The following is a 15,720-nucleotide window of genomic DNA, read 5'->3' on the forward strand; positions in this document are numbered from 1 at the left end:
GAGTAATATCACATGCCAACACAATCAGGTCCTTGTTGGCTGAACGGATCAGCCTCCTGGCCTGGCGCTGGAGACGTGTCCCTTATCGAATGAAAATGACAAGGCACTGACAGAATCTGAAGGAATTTTAGCATCGAATAAACAGAGGAGACAAATCCTAGTGATTGATTTGGGTCTAGGCGTTGATAAAGAAAAAAACGCCCTCCCAGAGCGTCTGCAGTTTGTCATGTTATGCTGGAGGATTACGATGACAATGGTGTTTACTATGATTAATAGCGTTATTCGCGTTCAGATAATAAGGTCTATTTAGAGTGCAAGATTGTGAAAAAAAATTTATTTAACCAATCAAACGAAACAGTGTTATTGAAATATTCATTTTGAATATTTTCCTCTCACCATGTCAAAGCATATTTCAAGAGAATTCCAATCAAAATACCAACAGAGAGCTGCATCGTCGTCCCAGCAGAAACTGACTTCAGCACAAATGAGTCGTATGGTTCCAGTTCTACATCACTGATGTCAACCACATCCCTTAAATAGATAAAAAAAATAGTTACATATGTGACAATCAAGCTCATCGTCGACGCTTACCCTTTCGTGTACTTCGACTTCGGTTGAGCCACCTGGACCACCATCTCCTGGGGCAGATTCACAAAGTCTCCCAAATCGATCCGGCTCTTCTCACCCGCCATGTTCAGAATGGTCAGAAATGAATCCGCACCCCGAAGTTCCCTCAACAGAGCGTAAACATTCACACCCACGGTCCGATGCAAATAGTCACCGCTAATGATGGTTTCGTGTCGCCTCAGCTCTGCCAAGCTACGGAAGTGATGGAATGTGCTCTCGGAATCCCCCTGCAGCAGATCGGCGTTCCGCGTGGCGTAATCCGGATGAACCTTAAGCCAGGTAGTGCTGTTGGTGCTGAATCCGGCGCTGGTGGAGCTATCCCACTGCATTGGTGTTCGCTGAGGATCACGGTCATCGAACTGTCGGGCCTCCGGATAGTCCAGCATTCCAATTTCTTCACCCTGTGGTGGAGGGAACCAAAATTAAAAAAAAAAGCTTAACATTAACGCTGGAGAATACAAAAAGTGAGCGCAATCCAAAATATTATTTTGGAGAAAATGAAACCCATTTTATCTTGGAATATGGCTGTAGAGATCTAGAATATCCAGAAGAATTTCAAACCACTCACATAATACGTAATACTGGTCCCGGGCAGCGTGTGCAGCAGCGTCATCACCTGGTCCACCCGGTTTTCACCAACCCGTGAAGCCACGCGGGAGTGGTCATGAGAACCGATAACCCAGCTGGGTGTGTGTCTCGCAGGCATATGATTCATCCACCAGTCTATCGATTGTTTCAATCCAACCGCGTTCTGGTTACTTTTGAAATCGTATATCAACTGGAAGTTGAACGGCATTTGGGCTCCTTTACGTTTTCCGTCCGCACTTTCGTAGTACAGCATTGTCTTCTCAATAGAGGCATACGCTTCCGTCATCAGAATTAATCTTTGTCCGTTTATTTGTGAATACTCATCCAGTAGATCTCGCCACTGGTATACGACGTCGTAAACTTCGTCGAGATCCTTAGTGTGTATGTGATCCAGATAATCGTATTCTCCCGGTTTCCCATAACCGGACAGTGGTTCATCTCGAAGATCCGCATCTTCGAACAAGTGATTTATTGCATCCAGTCGGAAGCCATCGACTCCATGGTCAACCCAGAACAACAACATTGTAGTCATCTCCTCCAAAACCTTCACATTGCGATAGTTCAAATCCGGTTGCTCTCGGGTGAACTGATGCAGGTAATACTCCTCACGACCCACGTGGTACGTCCAAGCCGAGCCACCGAATACGCTGATCCAATTGTTAGGCGGATCGTACTTTCCGGTGATTCGATTGAACTTACCAGGATGCCAAACGTAGAAATCAACATAATCTGGATCCCTTGCGGCCGATTTGTTGAACCACTCGTGCTGGTCACTCGAATGGTTCGGTATAAAATCCAACATCAGTTTGATCCCATTGCGATGCGCTTCCCTCACCAGCTCGTCAAAGTCCTCCAGTGTTCCATACTCCGGCTGAATATCGTAAAAATCGGAAACGTCGTACCCGAAATCCACCAACGGGGACTTGAACGGTGGACTCAGCCAAGCTGCATCAACTCCGATGTCCGCCAGATATTTCATCTTCGAAGTAATCCCCGGCAGGTCACCGATTCCGTCCCCATCGCTATCCATGAAGGACCGGGGGTAGATTTGATAGAAAGTTGCATGATGATACCACTCCTTCGGTTTCGGTTCACGAATGTCGAAACCACAGGTCCCAGCAAAGAGAAGCGCGGCAACCACCAGAATACGCATTGTTAACGTTTGCACTGTCCAGCTGCTACTGTTCATTGGTGGCGATAGCATGATTATTCATAGTAGTGGCACTTGTTGTGTAAGTCATGTATTAATGTTTAGCCCGGCAAGATAATGGACCGTAAATCAAATTCGAATGATGGAAGTTGCCTTTGTTTGATAATGATTCATTGACGAAAAAAAAATCATTTCGGTAGCCTATGATAAATTTTCACACCAAAGATATTGCTGATAAGTGAATCGGAATACACAAATGAATTGTGATCACCTTATTTCAACCTCTAGGAATCAACAAACACATAAATGAGGTGATAAACTCTGAGCAAAATATTTTTTGACGTAAGACTGTGACTTTCCGTGAGGGTGTCAAATAAAAAAAGAAACAAATCACGCCCTTATGAAGTCGTTTTAATGTTATTCTTTCGAATAATAAATCGCGCTAATTCCTGACAGCAGTACAAAACAGCTTCAAGCTGTAATTTTATTTGAATGCATTATTTCATCATCAGTTCATTAATTTATTATTTACTTACAAATTCAGTGCGAAAAAAGGATCAAACCAAATGGCAAAATGATCTTAACGAATATTATAAATTACGATTATCCTCTTGTATATTCTGTTGTTTTCATCAGCATGACAAGTATTGCTAAGCATGACGAGGCATCTCTAAACTATTGTCGTCCTGCATGGCAGGGTTGCCGATCTCCTGGTGGTGGCAACATCCTCCCCCCGGTGGAACCCGTGGTGGCTGTGGTTCCATCTACGCCTGCAACCTCCAGCACAGGCAGTTTTGAAACTGGTCGCCGAAATACGCCACTGGAAGTTTGCACGATTGCTTGTCTAACGGTGCCATCTTTTCCGGTTATCACCTCCAATATTCGACCTCGATTCCAATTGTTTTTTCTGGTATCATCCAACACCAGTACAAGGTCATCCACTTGCGCATTCCTCGTCTCACCAAACCATTTCGTACGTTTTGTGAGTACTGGCAAGTACTCTCTGATCCAACGCGACCAAAATCGATCCATGCATCCTTGAATCTTATTCCATGATTGTTTTAGCATCACACTATCGCTTGTGGTTACGCTGCATTCCTCTTTTGAACCAGATGAACTCCCTAGAAGGAAGTGGTTAGGAGTAAGAGCCTCTTGTTCCTCAGAGTCCAGAGGTAAGTACGTCAAGGGCCTACTATTCACATTCCGCTTCCAATAGCAATGTATGCAGAGATTCATCATTCATTCGTTCATCGTTATACGCCGAGATAATAGCAGTTTTTATCGACCTTACCATCCGCTCCCACGCACCTCCCTTGTGTGGGGCACTAGGAGGGATGAATCGCCACTTAGTTGTTGTACTTGTGAAGGTTCTAGTTAGTCCAGCATTGATTTGCTCCCTCAAAACTCTTTCTGCACCTTGAAAATTTGTAGCATTGTCACTGTGTATTTCTAGGGGAGCTCCACGACGACAGACGAAACGGCGCACGCTTCGGATACAGGACTCAGTGGTTAAATTGTGGACCATCTCCACATGGACAGCACGAATTGTCATACATGTGAAAAGCGCCACCCAGCGCTTCACACTACTTCTTCCAACTTTCACGAATAAAGGCCCAAAGTAATCAACCCCTACATAACTGATAGGGCGTACATACGGAGATAATCTGGCTAATGGTAAAGCTGCCATTTGAGGAACTCGTGGGACTGCTTTTTTTATCCTACAGTATTGACAGTTTTCAACTACTTTCTTCACCTGGGCTCGTAAATTCGGAACGTGGAAACGTTGGCGAACTTCATTGACCACTGTCTCATTGTTCGCGTGTAGCAGAATACGGTGCTGTCGATCGATGATTAGATGAGTTAGGTGATGTGATTTTGGCAATATGATGGGGAATTTGAGATCTCTTGAAGCGCAAGAAGCCGCTCCTATCCTACCATCTATTCGTAGGATGCCTACTTCATCCAAAGTCGGTGTAAGTTGATACATTTTGCTGGTCTTGTCCAGAGCACGACGTTCAGTATCAGCTACTTTTTGATTTCTAGATAATGTTGCCATCTCTTCTGCAAAACACTCCCACTGTACCGATCGAATCAAAAATTTTTCAGCCTCATGTAACTCGTTCTGTGTTAGATCACCAGTTTGGTAATTGCGGTTGCGTTTCGAATTGACGATAAATCGGTAGACATAAGCAACGGAACGATGCAAACGATTCCAGGACGAAAATCAAGCTTATCGGCTCTCGGTGACGAAGATGTTCTCACTTTCTCGATAAAGGATTCTATCAAAATTTCGGGGCGACCAAAACGCATCCGCAGTGACTCAATCACTTGGGGTACGGAGGTGGGTAGAATTAAGCGACTCCGTACGGCCTCCCAAGCAATGCCCTTTAGGCAGCGTTGAAGACGAATCATGTTTTCGCCGTCACCATACCCACACGCCTCCGTAGTGTAATTAAAGTTGGTAATAAAAACAGGCCAGTCCGCAGGAACACCTGTGAAAACTGGTAAATCTCGTGGAAGAATTTGTCTAGCAGCGAGTTGATTTTGTGTTGGTCCAACTCTAACGGGAACCTCTTCTGCAACTGGTTCATTAGTGACATAATTCTGACCTGAGTGCGCGACGCTTCGCTGCTGCTGCTGCTGTGGTAAGGGAAATTCGAACAATGGGTTTCGGTTCCCAGTAGATACTTGAGAAAAAAACACTGTTTCGTTGTCCTAAAGATACGTTATTTCGCGATTGATCAAAAGTGGTGGATTCACGTTGAATAGGTTGCTTTACGGTTGCGACAGGGGGGACATTTTGACCACTTTTTTTTAATGAAACGAGTTCACGCTGCTGTTCACGATCATTTTGCAAATCATCGCGTGCAAGAGGTAAAGAACCATCGACGTGTTCTATGAAGCGAGTGCTATTCCTTGATCCCATAGGGATTGATGGTGCCATCGATACTGGTGCTATGGTTTCTACCGGAGATATTTCACAATTTACCCCATTCAGTTGAAACGAACATCCTCTTGAAACATTTGTTGTATTCGGAAGAGTTTTAGGAATCGCCCCCTTCGCTATCGTCGATATTGATTCATTACGTGTTTTCTGTAATTCAAGCTGGAGTTTTTTCAGTTGCTCCTGTAAATCCTGGATCAGCTTCTGGGATTCCTCCTCGCGCCTATTCATTTTTCCCTGGAGTTCCATCACAAGTTTGCCTTGTTGCTGTGACGATTGGGCGTCCTGCTGGGTTACTGCTTCGATGGCAATACCACCCACTGCACCTTCATTTTCGTTTACAGCCATGGAAGCTTCTGCATGCTGCTCCACCCACCGATTAGTGCGTCTCGTTGAACTGACGATACTACGCTTACTACGAACACTCTTGTTTTCGTCATCTCGTCCTGCCTGCACCTGTTGCTTTTGTTCCAGGTGCTTTTTTTGTAGTTCGTGTTCCCGTTGCATTTGCTGCCTCTCTAGCTCATGCTGCTCAGCCAAACGTTGCTCGCGTAATCTCTGACCAGAGGACGTTGATCTCGTTGAGGACGCTACGACGGTAGTTGATTGGTTTGTGATTGGAAGGCATCGTGAACAGATCCAATCACGGCATTCCACTGATGCTGTTACCCCGGCACAAGAGAAATGCCACCAGTCATCACATTTATCGCAGCATACCATGTTGTCAGCCGTATCAGGCCGATTACAAGCTACACACGACTTGGTTTGCTCAGGCGTCATCACGGAATCATTCATACCGGTGAATTTCTTGAAGATTTATTCTTTCGAATAATAAATCGCGCTAATTCCTGACAGCAGTACAAAACAGCTTCAAGCTGTAATTTTATTTGAATGCATTATTTCATCATCAGTTCATTAATTTCTTATTTACTTACAAATTCAGTGCGAAAAAAGGATCAAACCAAATGGCAAAATGATCTTAACGAATATTATAAATTACGATTATCCTCTTGTATATTCTGTTGTTTTCATCAGCATGACAAGTATTGCTAAGCATGACGAGGCATCTCTAAACTATTGTCGTCCTGCATGGCAGGGTTGCCGATCTGCTGGTGGTGGCAACAAATGTTAAAAATTACGAGGATCGTTCAAAAAATAAGTTTCAGCGCCTTAGAAATCGCGGAAAAATAAAGTTAGGACAAAAAACAAGGTGGTTTTCGTAATCTACGTTTTATTCTCTATTTCTCTACATAATCGCCGTAACCTTCGAGGCATTTTTCATAGCGTGGCACGAGTTTTTCTATTCCGAGCGCGAAGTGCGTAGCGTCCAACATTTTGAAGTACGATGTAACTGCGTCACGAATTTCTTTAGTGTTATCGAATCGTTGACCGCCGAACGCCTGTTTCGCCACCGGGAACAAGTGATAGTCGCTAGGGGCGAGGTCTGCGGAATAAGGAGGATGCTCGAACACAGTCCATTTGAATTTTTTCATTTGCTCTTGAGTTACGCGAGCAGAATGGGGCCGCGCATTATCGTGAATGAGCAACACTCCTGTCGTCAGTAAACCTGGCCTTTTGTATTTAATCGCGGTTTTTTTAGTCGGTCCAAAACTTTACAATAGTACGGTAATGAAGTTTGTTGTAAAAGGTTCAACATTTTCCGGGGACAAAGTTGCCAGAGAAAAATCTATCTGTGCTGTAGACGCAATATTTTGCAGCATTGTTGAATTACCCGATGAGTCAGTTGCTACCTCCGATCCAGTAGTTAAAATCAATTGAGCACTAATAATCCTTATCCGAAAAAACCTTTCTTGAGAATGGATAGCAACCTGGTATTTTGAATCCAGCTTGGATATTACTCAGATTGAAAGAAACATTTTAAGCCAATGCAACTATACCTGAAAGGTCGTGTATACAAATAGTTTTTCCAGGATGGTGGAGTAGCCAATAGTTCTGGGAAACAGAGGGCTTTTGCTTGAAAGGGCCCATAACTGAAACATCCAGCGGTTGTAAGCGATTTGTGACATAAGGTGGGAAAGATACATGAATTGTGCAATGTTCTCGGCAATATTTAATAGTTTCCAAAGTGCAATGACTTTTTGATTTTTTGAAAATGATTCGTTTACGTTGCTTTTTGCTACCTTTTTCAAATGATTCAGAACATTAAGAAACAGTTTTCCCGTTATGCAACCGTTAGTTGGGAAATTAGCAAAGACAATGGACCCAGTTGGACCACCTGTGAGCTTGAATCATGAAAATGTTAGATTCGAAACTAGTTCGATAGCTCTTTCCATCTCATCTTCGTTGATGCTGGTTCTATCGGTTTTCTTTTTGTAGTTTCGAACCATCATTGTCCGTTTCCGAGAGTCAGACTAAATTGATGTTTATTAGTGAACAACAATCAGACACAAATTTTATGAGGTATTAAACAGTGTCTGAATGTGCTCCACTACCATCCAAAGACAAATCATAATTATATCTAATAAATAGACCTTTATTTCCCCGTTGTATGCACGTTTTTTCATTTCATATTAGTTACTAACTGAGGTAGTGTACTTAAATTTCTAAATCGTTCACAAAGGAATTATGGAAATACTTACAACTTCAAACTCAAAAATTTCGAAACGTGTATGAAAAAGTATAACACAGTGCACTTTCAATTCGTAAGTAATAAACGACCAGAAGATGTCAAACCATATTTCAGCTATTGGTGGAAGGGCTGTTAACTTACTTATATTTTTAATTTGGTTCAAAATTGTACCACTTAATGTTTACAAGCGTTGCCCGAATCTGCCCCCGTCTACAATTGACCCCCCTTCTCCCCTTCAATTTGAATATACCACTGCGAAAGAGGCGTGCGTGAATCGCTCGCTCGAAGTGCAAATCCCATATTTTGGGTGGTATATGATGCGCCTAACTGGCATATTTTTTAAACTCATAACTTTTGAATTACTGGACCGATTCAGATGATCGACATATCAAATTAAAGCCAAAGAGCTAGTCTTTATTGAAAAATATTACACCTGCGAAAAAAAATGTATTTTGTTTTCGTGATTTTTTTTCATAGTTTTCAGGTCTCGTAAACAAGGGTGCTATATTTTTTAATATTTTTTCTTCAAAGTTTTTTTTTACATAACATATCCAAAAATCTAGTGGTCCCCATGGCCTACTGGTAAGCGTTGCGCTTGCCAAGATGGGGGCTTCGGTTTCGATTCCCGTTCGGGTCAGAAATTCTATCGTCATAGATCGTTTTTCTGGCTTGCACTGGTAAAGGGGAACTGTCTAGGGTGTGGTGGGATGAGCATATTGGGCGTTGCCAGTCCCCAAGAAAAGCCACAAAAACCCAGAAACAGCTCCTCTAAGCGAATTGACGCCCCTATAAGCGTCTTTGCCCAGTCCTGGTGGTACTCGGGACGTAAAGCAGCAGTATCACGATGGTCCTCCTGCGAGATAGGGGAGTTGGTCGCAGCCGTACCACTGACAACACCAAGCAACGAACAATACACAAGAAATTGTGAATCAGCCCATGGTGTAAAGACGTTAAGCCAAAATAAATAAATAAATAAATAATCCAAAAATCTAAAAGGTGTTTTTTTTTTCGTTTTCGAGTTATGATTTTTCAATGTCAACCAATGGTCCGAAATATCAGTTTTCCCCTTTTTCCGAAAATGCCTTTTTCCAAAAATTCATAACCAATTTAGTTACATTCATACCTCTCGCGCTAAAGGTTACGAGTACAATTCTCACCCCCGACATTCATCCGAAATGGAAGGTAAAAGTGACGAACCAGTCAAAAGTGTTGAAAGCCACTATAATACAGAAATAAAAGAAAAAAAAACAAATCAATTTTTTTGGTAAGTGCAATATCTTTTTCAGAAAGGACTAGCTCCTTGGCTTCAATTTGATATATCGATTATATGAATCGATTGATTGGTTCAAAAGTTATGAATTTTTGAAAAACGTCATTTTTGGAAAAAAGATGAAAAATTTGATTTTTCGGGCCACCCTAAAGTTAAAATAGGAACCCTAGTGAAAAAATAAAATAAAATACGTATCTAATACTTTGCGATAAGGAACAAAACTGCCACTTTTCATGAAAATTTTATAGCCACTATTTCGGTTTGGCGTGGAATGGCTGTTTATGTATACATTTATGGTTCTAGAAAGAGGAATTATTCAATTGATTTTTAGTGGGAGGGGGTGAAAATATTTTAAATGTAGTAGTGATATACATACATGACAACTGCTTGCGAATTAGCCTGGGTGAATATACGACTTACATTCGCGTCTAGTACGTCAACTGCCATACGTATATATGATTTACTATAGGCAAACACAAAACAGCGGAAAAAGTTCGTGAGGTTATAATTACTTTTGTGAGTTTATAATTATTTTTATAACCTAACCGACATTTGTATACATTTATGTTTCTAGAAGAAGGAATCATTCAACTGGGGGTTACAAAAATTTAAAATGAGTGATGGTTTTGGTTGAGAAAATTTGTTCCGATGAGGTTTGAACTCCAGTTGTTGTGGATGATAAGAAACAGTTATCTGGAATATAATTGTAGAGCAGTTAAAACTCCCACACATAATACAAAAAAGATACAATGAGATACGTCATTGTATTTTAATGGAAATGCCTCGAAATTTATATAGAAATGGTCAAATATGATAAGACTAATAAGTTTTAGGAGATCAAAGAACATGAAGCAAAAATATTCATTGAAAGTTTACCAATTTAAATCTGCTTTTGGGCCGACTGATCTGGTAGAGATGAATTTGCCACCCTAAATCACCATATCACCACCAGACATCGACACTGCACATATGACATCGCGGATCTTTATATGTCAAATATAATGATGTAATATGGCCTCAATTACGATTTAATATGATTAAATATTTTCCATAGCATGTAATAAAATTTTTCGCACTTCTACATTGATTCAATTCATATGTTCATACGACTCACTACCTGCATCAGCCTGATATACATATATGATTTCTTATATTACATTTACAGTCAACGTTCCAGACAGGGTTTAATTTGATTTAATAAACAAGCTGACCAGTTTAAGCCCCTATCCATTAAACCATGCCATGACCTTCCAGATTTTATGGATTGATGCCAAATTACCCAGTTATGAAATTGTTTTTGGTACAAAAACAGCAATAAATGATTCTTAAGTACTTCGTTGCACTACTGACTGTTCATTTGTGTTGATGATAAGCTATCTAAACCTGGACTTTTTGAGAAAATGCTCTCCAAACCATCAAACTGCCGCCTGCAAAGTTACGAGTTGAAACATTAAATAACACGTTTCGTAAATCCTTTCAGTATGAAGAAATTCTATTTAAGTTTAATTTCTTTTTATCAGAGAAGTTCTCCTGAAATAATGAAATCCATGGGATGAGTTTTTGGACTCGCAGTTTTGAAAATGGGATTTTAGGGTTTGGGGAGAATTTTGTTAAAAAGACCTGGCTTAGATAGCTTACCATCAACATGAATCGACAGTCAGAAGTGCAGCGAAGTACTTCAGAATCATTTACTGCTGTTTCTGCATCAAAAACATTGTGAGTATTAGGTAATTTGGCATCAATTCATAAAATCCAGAAGATGACATTGCATGGTTTAATGAATAGGGGCTTCAGATTCTGGACTGGTCAGCTTGTTTACCAAATCAAAACTCTGTCAGGAACTTATGAGGAGTGATCGAACGAATCGTAGATGCAGCTTATAAGCAATATGAGTCATTTGAAGAGCTTAAACGAGCAGAATCCTCTGCGTAGAACATTTCTTCAGGAATTTCAGGTGCTAAGACACAAAAAATTTCACAGACAGGGAACTTTCCCAAGCTGGTGGCAGTCCAGAATTTTGACAATCATCGAGTAGATCTTCTCATATTTCCCAACTTCATCAAGAATTCGCTGGTCACGTCCGTTTCGGATAACACACACTCTAAATTTTTACCTTCTGAGAGGGAATGTAAACGTGATACTCTGGTATAAAATTCTGTTAGGCAACAATTGCCTTTGTGTGCTCCCGATCTGCCTCAAAACCTCGCAGCTTGGCCGGCCGTGATTAGAAATTTCAATCATGAAAATATATATTGCTAGATATTTCATGGTCTACAATACATTGAAGGCTTGAACGTCGAGAACAATAGATCTTAAGCCCAATGCACAATGGTCCAGGAGATGTATTTAAGTGGAAATTAGCATTTAGAGCTCGACAGTTATTCTCTAGACAAAAACTGTCTGCAACAAAGTTGTTACATATGATAGAGCGACCATTTTTATGTTATTAAAAATAGGGTGACCAAAATTGTCGATGAAACAAAAAATCTAACTTTCTTATCTTTATAGATAGAGGTAACATAGTTCGACAATGTTGTGACTTAGTAACTTAGAAAAAAGGCGCTATATCGGTTACTTCAAGAGATAGAAAAAAACTTTGTTCTACAAAGATGTCTCAAGTAACTGGGACTACAGTTATTTGAGACATCTTTGTAGAACAAAGTTTTTTCTATCTCTTGAAATAACCGATATAGCGCCTTTTTTTCTAAGTTACGTTAGGGTCACCATGAAAAAAAACTGTTTTCTTGCTCTTACTTTCATATTTCTAATCCCACATACAAACTATCTTCGAAAGACTTTTAGAGCTTACTTCTTCTCCAAAAATAAGCTCTCTTCAATTGTTTGTCATTTTTTCTGGGGCAAACATAAACAAAGTTTATTGGCGGCATTTGAAAGAGCATATTTTACTCTACATGATGTGTGATTTTCAACACCATGTTATTTTTTGTGTTTCAGTAAATTAAAACTGAAATCATGAGTTTTTGGATAAAAAAAACATCAATAATAATATATTTCAAATTCTACATCAAAAGTGTCTTCGTATGACTTTTAGAGCTTATCAATACCAATATTTTGCGATGCAGAACTTGTCAATATCTTAATCCTACTTAAAATTATTGATGTTTTTTACCCAAAAACTCATGATTTCAATTTTGATTTACTCAAATACAAAAAATAACATAGTGTTGAAAATCACACATCATGTAGAGTAAAATATGCACTTTCAAATGCCGCCAATAAACTTTGTTTATGCTTGCCCCAGAAAGAATAACAAACAAATGAAAAGAGCGTGTTGTTTTTGGGAAGATACTCTACTTTGGGAAGTAAGCTCTAAAAGTCTTTCTAAAACAGTTTGTATGTAAAATTTGAAATATAAAAGTTAGAGCAAAAAAACAGCTTTTTCCATTGTGAGTCTAACGTAACTGAGAAAAAAGGCGCTATATCGGTTATTTCAAGAGATAGAAAAAAACTTTGTTCTACGAAGATACTTCAAATAACTGGGACTACAACATTGTCGAACTATGTTTACCTCTATCTATAAAGATAAGAAAGTTAGATTTTTTATTTCATCGACAATTTTGGTCACCCTATTTTTGATAACATAAAAATGAGCAATGGATAAGGCAGTGTATCGTCAGCTATGCTGTCGTAATCTCGCAAAGTGACGCAAGCGCCAACATTTACATTTTACATTTTTTGTTATAGATCGATAAAGAATACCAAATCCTTCCAAACAACTGTGAAAATTTACAGAAATGTGAAAAAATGACCCCGTGAAAGCTTAAAAAAGGAGTGTCGCAAGCGCCATTTTCTCTATGTTGTGACGTAATTTCATAGTGATGCGAATTGATTTTTTATCTGTTCTGATAGAGTGCGATGAACGAGCAGGGACAGCAATATTCACATAACAACTTCTTCCGTAATGAACGTTTAGCATAATAAAAGTCACATGCCTTCTTTCTTGTAAAAAAAACACTTTTCCGAGAAGCTTGTCATGCCAAGTATTTTAATCAAAAACAGTCCATCCCCATGCAAAGGGTGTGTCACATCAAATTGCCTCACGGAGAAATTCGCCCAGTAGACCGATCCTTTTGAAAATTTTAGACAGTAAAATAAAAACTATTAAACAACTTTTGGCATTTTCTTTTTATTCATACTTCGAGCCCAAGCCCGTATGCTCGCACCTTCCTCTTCACCCCGTCCATAAGGTTCTGTACGTCAGGTTGTAGTTTTTTTTGAACAGAAATCCATTTTCTCTTGAAGTCCGCCTCCGATTTGACAACTTTTGGGTTCTTCCGGAGGGCCTGCTTCATAATCGCCCAATATTTCTCTATTGGGCGAAGCTCCGGCGCGTTGGGCGGGTTCATTTCCTTTGGCACGAAGGTGACCCCATTGGCTTCGTACCACTCCAACACGTCCTTTGAATAGTGGCACGAAGCGAGATCCGGCCAGAAGATGGTCGGACCCTCGTGCTGCTTCAATAGTGGTAGTAAGTCCTTCTGTAGGCACTCCTTAAGGTAAACCTGCCCGTTTACCGTGCCGGTCATCACGAAGGGGGCGCTCCGCTTTCCGCAAGAGCAGATCGCCTGCCACACCATGTACTTTTTGGCAAACTTGGATAGTTTCTGCTTGCGAATCTCCTCCGGAACGCTGAATTTGTCCTCTGCGTAGAAGAGCAACAGGCCCGGCAGCTGACGAAAGTCCGCTTTGACGTAGGTTTCGTCGTCCATTACCAGGCAATGCGGCATCGTCAGCATTTCGGTGTACAGCTTCCGGGCTCGCGTCTTCTCCACCATGTTTTGCCTTTCGTCGCGGTTATGAGCCTTCTGAATCTTGTATGTACGCAGGCCCTCCCGCTGCTTGGTCCGCTGGACGAATGAACTTGACAAATTCAGCTTATTGGCGACATCCCGGACCGAACTTCTCGGATCACGTCTAAACTGCTTAACTACGCGCTTGTGATCTTTTTCACTGACGGAGCATCCATTTTTGCCGTTCTTCACCTTCCGGTCGATGGTTAGGTTCTCGAAGTATCGTTTTAGTACTCCGCTGACCGTGGATTGGACGATTCCCAGCATCTTACCGATGTCCCGATGTGACAACTCCGGATTCTCGAAATGAGTGCACAGGATTAATTCACGACGCTCTTTTTCGTTCGACGACATTTTTCCAAATTTACGAAAAATTGACAGTGAAGCATGGCCAACGTGATCTATACACTCTTATCTGATTATAAGCGAAAGCTGAAGTTATAATTCCTAAAAATTAAATTTCTACAGCGTTTTTTCCGTGATGCAATTTGATGTGACACACCCTTTAATGTTACTTTTATAATAGCAAATTTGTTTCAGAATAAGAAATCATGTACTAAGAAGCTCACAACACCATGTACTTTAAATTCAAACTCATCTTAAAGTACAGTTATCCTAGATTGAAGTGTATTGCTGTTCTCACATATAGTTCATAAAGATTAGAACTAAATAGTTCAAACTCATCAATTTAATTGTTGATTACAAGGATTCCCTAATATGTAGTGTCTTTTTTCTTCAGGCATAAAGGGACAAAGCTTCTTGACGATGTTTACTTTCCTCGCCTGTTCAATTTCTGTTTCGGATAAATTGAAGCTGAGTGTTGATTGAAGGATAAATGTCGGATTTGGTGAACAGCTGCACTCTTCTAAACGCTCCAAACGAAACGAAACACATCTTGTAACAAAACTCAAAACATCCTCGCGTCAACTGAATCTGTTTTACTTCGGATAATTTCGGACGGCATTATGTTATTTAACACGGTTGGTTTCAATTGCATTTTGAATTCGAAAAAATCGGTGCTGTCCATAATTATTACAATCGAGTTCTCAACTATGTTAACCCGCTCGACTCATGCTACAAAGTTGGGTAAGTATGTGAATTCTTCTCCCTGATGCTTCGCTCAACGGCAGCATGTTGGAGAAAATAATTGGAAACAGATTCTCACATACTTTGATGGATGAACGCCAATCGGTTGTGGAAACAGCGATTTAAATTTGCTGTTTCCAAAACAAATTGGCGTTGGTGGCATAGCTTAAATAAAACTGCATTTTTTCAAAAATCAACCCGATGGCAATGTTTTTCCATCAACAATACACATTTTGTACAGATCAGATTTTCGTAATGTACGCGTATGCTGATTATACATGCAATTTTACAAAAAGTCTCGTACTGAAAATTCTTACCTATGGCGCTTGCGTCACTTTGCGAGATTACGGCAGTATGGTTAGGTTGCGTTATCTAGTTCTTACCCTGGAAGACGTTTCACGCGAAAGGCTTGCTGGGTGTTTTCCCTTCTTAATGCATGCACACCATCTCAAATGCTGTATAAATTTATATAGATATAGATTCCTATTTTCACTTCAACTCTTGCAACTCAACTCTCAACGTCAACGCACATTAAATTGTTTTGTTATCACTTTCATAAAATAGATTACTCGTCGAATCATATCGATACCCCGACGCAATTTTCTTTATAAACCCAATAATCGTTTTCACGTATGAGAGGTCAACATCACATTT

General features: G+C 40.3%; 2 protein-coding genes across 6 annotated transcripts in view; one reads left to right on the forward strand and one right to left on the reverse strand.

Moving 5' to 3' along the window:
* The window catches only part of LOC129773218 (dual specificity calcium/calmodulin-dependent 3',5'-cyclic nucleotide phosphodiesterase 1A-like), a 544,686-nt gene that overhangs the window by 236,401 nt on the left and 292,565 nt on the right, over nt 1-15,720 (forward strand). The gene's annotated exons all lie outside the window — the stretch shown is intronic.
* LOC129775297 (alpha-glucosidase-like) lies at nt 393-2,399 on the reverse strand. Its single transcript, XM_055779865.1, has 3 exons — nt 1,196-2,399; nt 592-1,028; nt 393-531 (listed from the first exon to the last, which is right to left on the reverse strand). The coding sequence occupies exons 1-3, from the start codon at nt 2,366-2,368 to the stop codon at nt 393-395; spliced, it is 1,749 nt and encodes a 582-aa protein (XP_055635840.1). The 5' UTR covers nt 2,369-2,399.

This window comes from Toxorhynchites rutilus, chromosome 3 (assembly GCF_029784135.1).
Source record: "Toxorhynchites rutilus septentrionalis strain SRP chromosome 3, ASM2978413v1, whole genome shotgun sequence".
In the NCBI taxonomy this organism is placed as follows: Eukaryota; Metazoa; Arthropoda; class Insecta; order Diptera; family Culicidae; genus Toxorhynchites; species Toxorhynchites rutilus.

What these genes read in the sequence shown, in the direction of transcription:
- LOC129775297 (XM_055779865.1), bottom strand. Translation starts at nt 2,368, where the DNA reads ATGCGTATTCTGGTGGTTGCCGCGCTTCTCTTTGCTGGGACCTGTGGT. An exon ending in GGACCAGTATTACGTATTAT is followed by an intron (nt 1,029 to 1,195) that starts GTGAGTGGTTTG and finishes CCTCCACCACAG; the next exon opens with GGTGAAGAAATTGGAATGCT. An exon ending in AAGTCGAAGTACACGAAAGG is followed by an intron (nt 532 to 591) that starts GTAAGCGTCGAC and finishes TATCTATTTAAG; the next exon opens with GGATGTGGTTGACATCAGTG.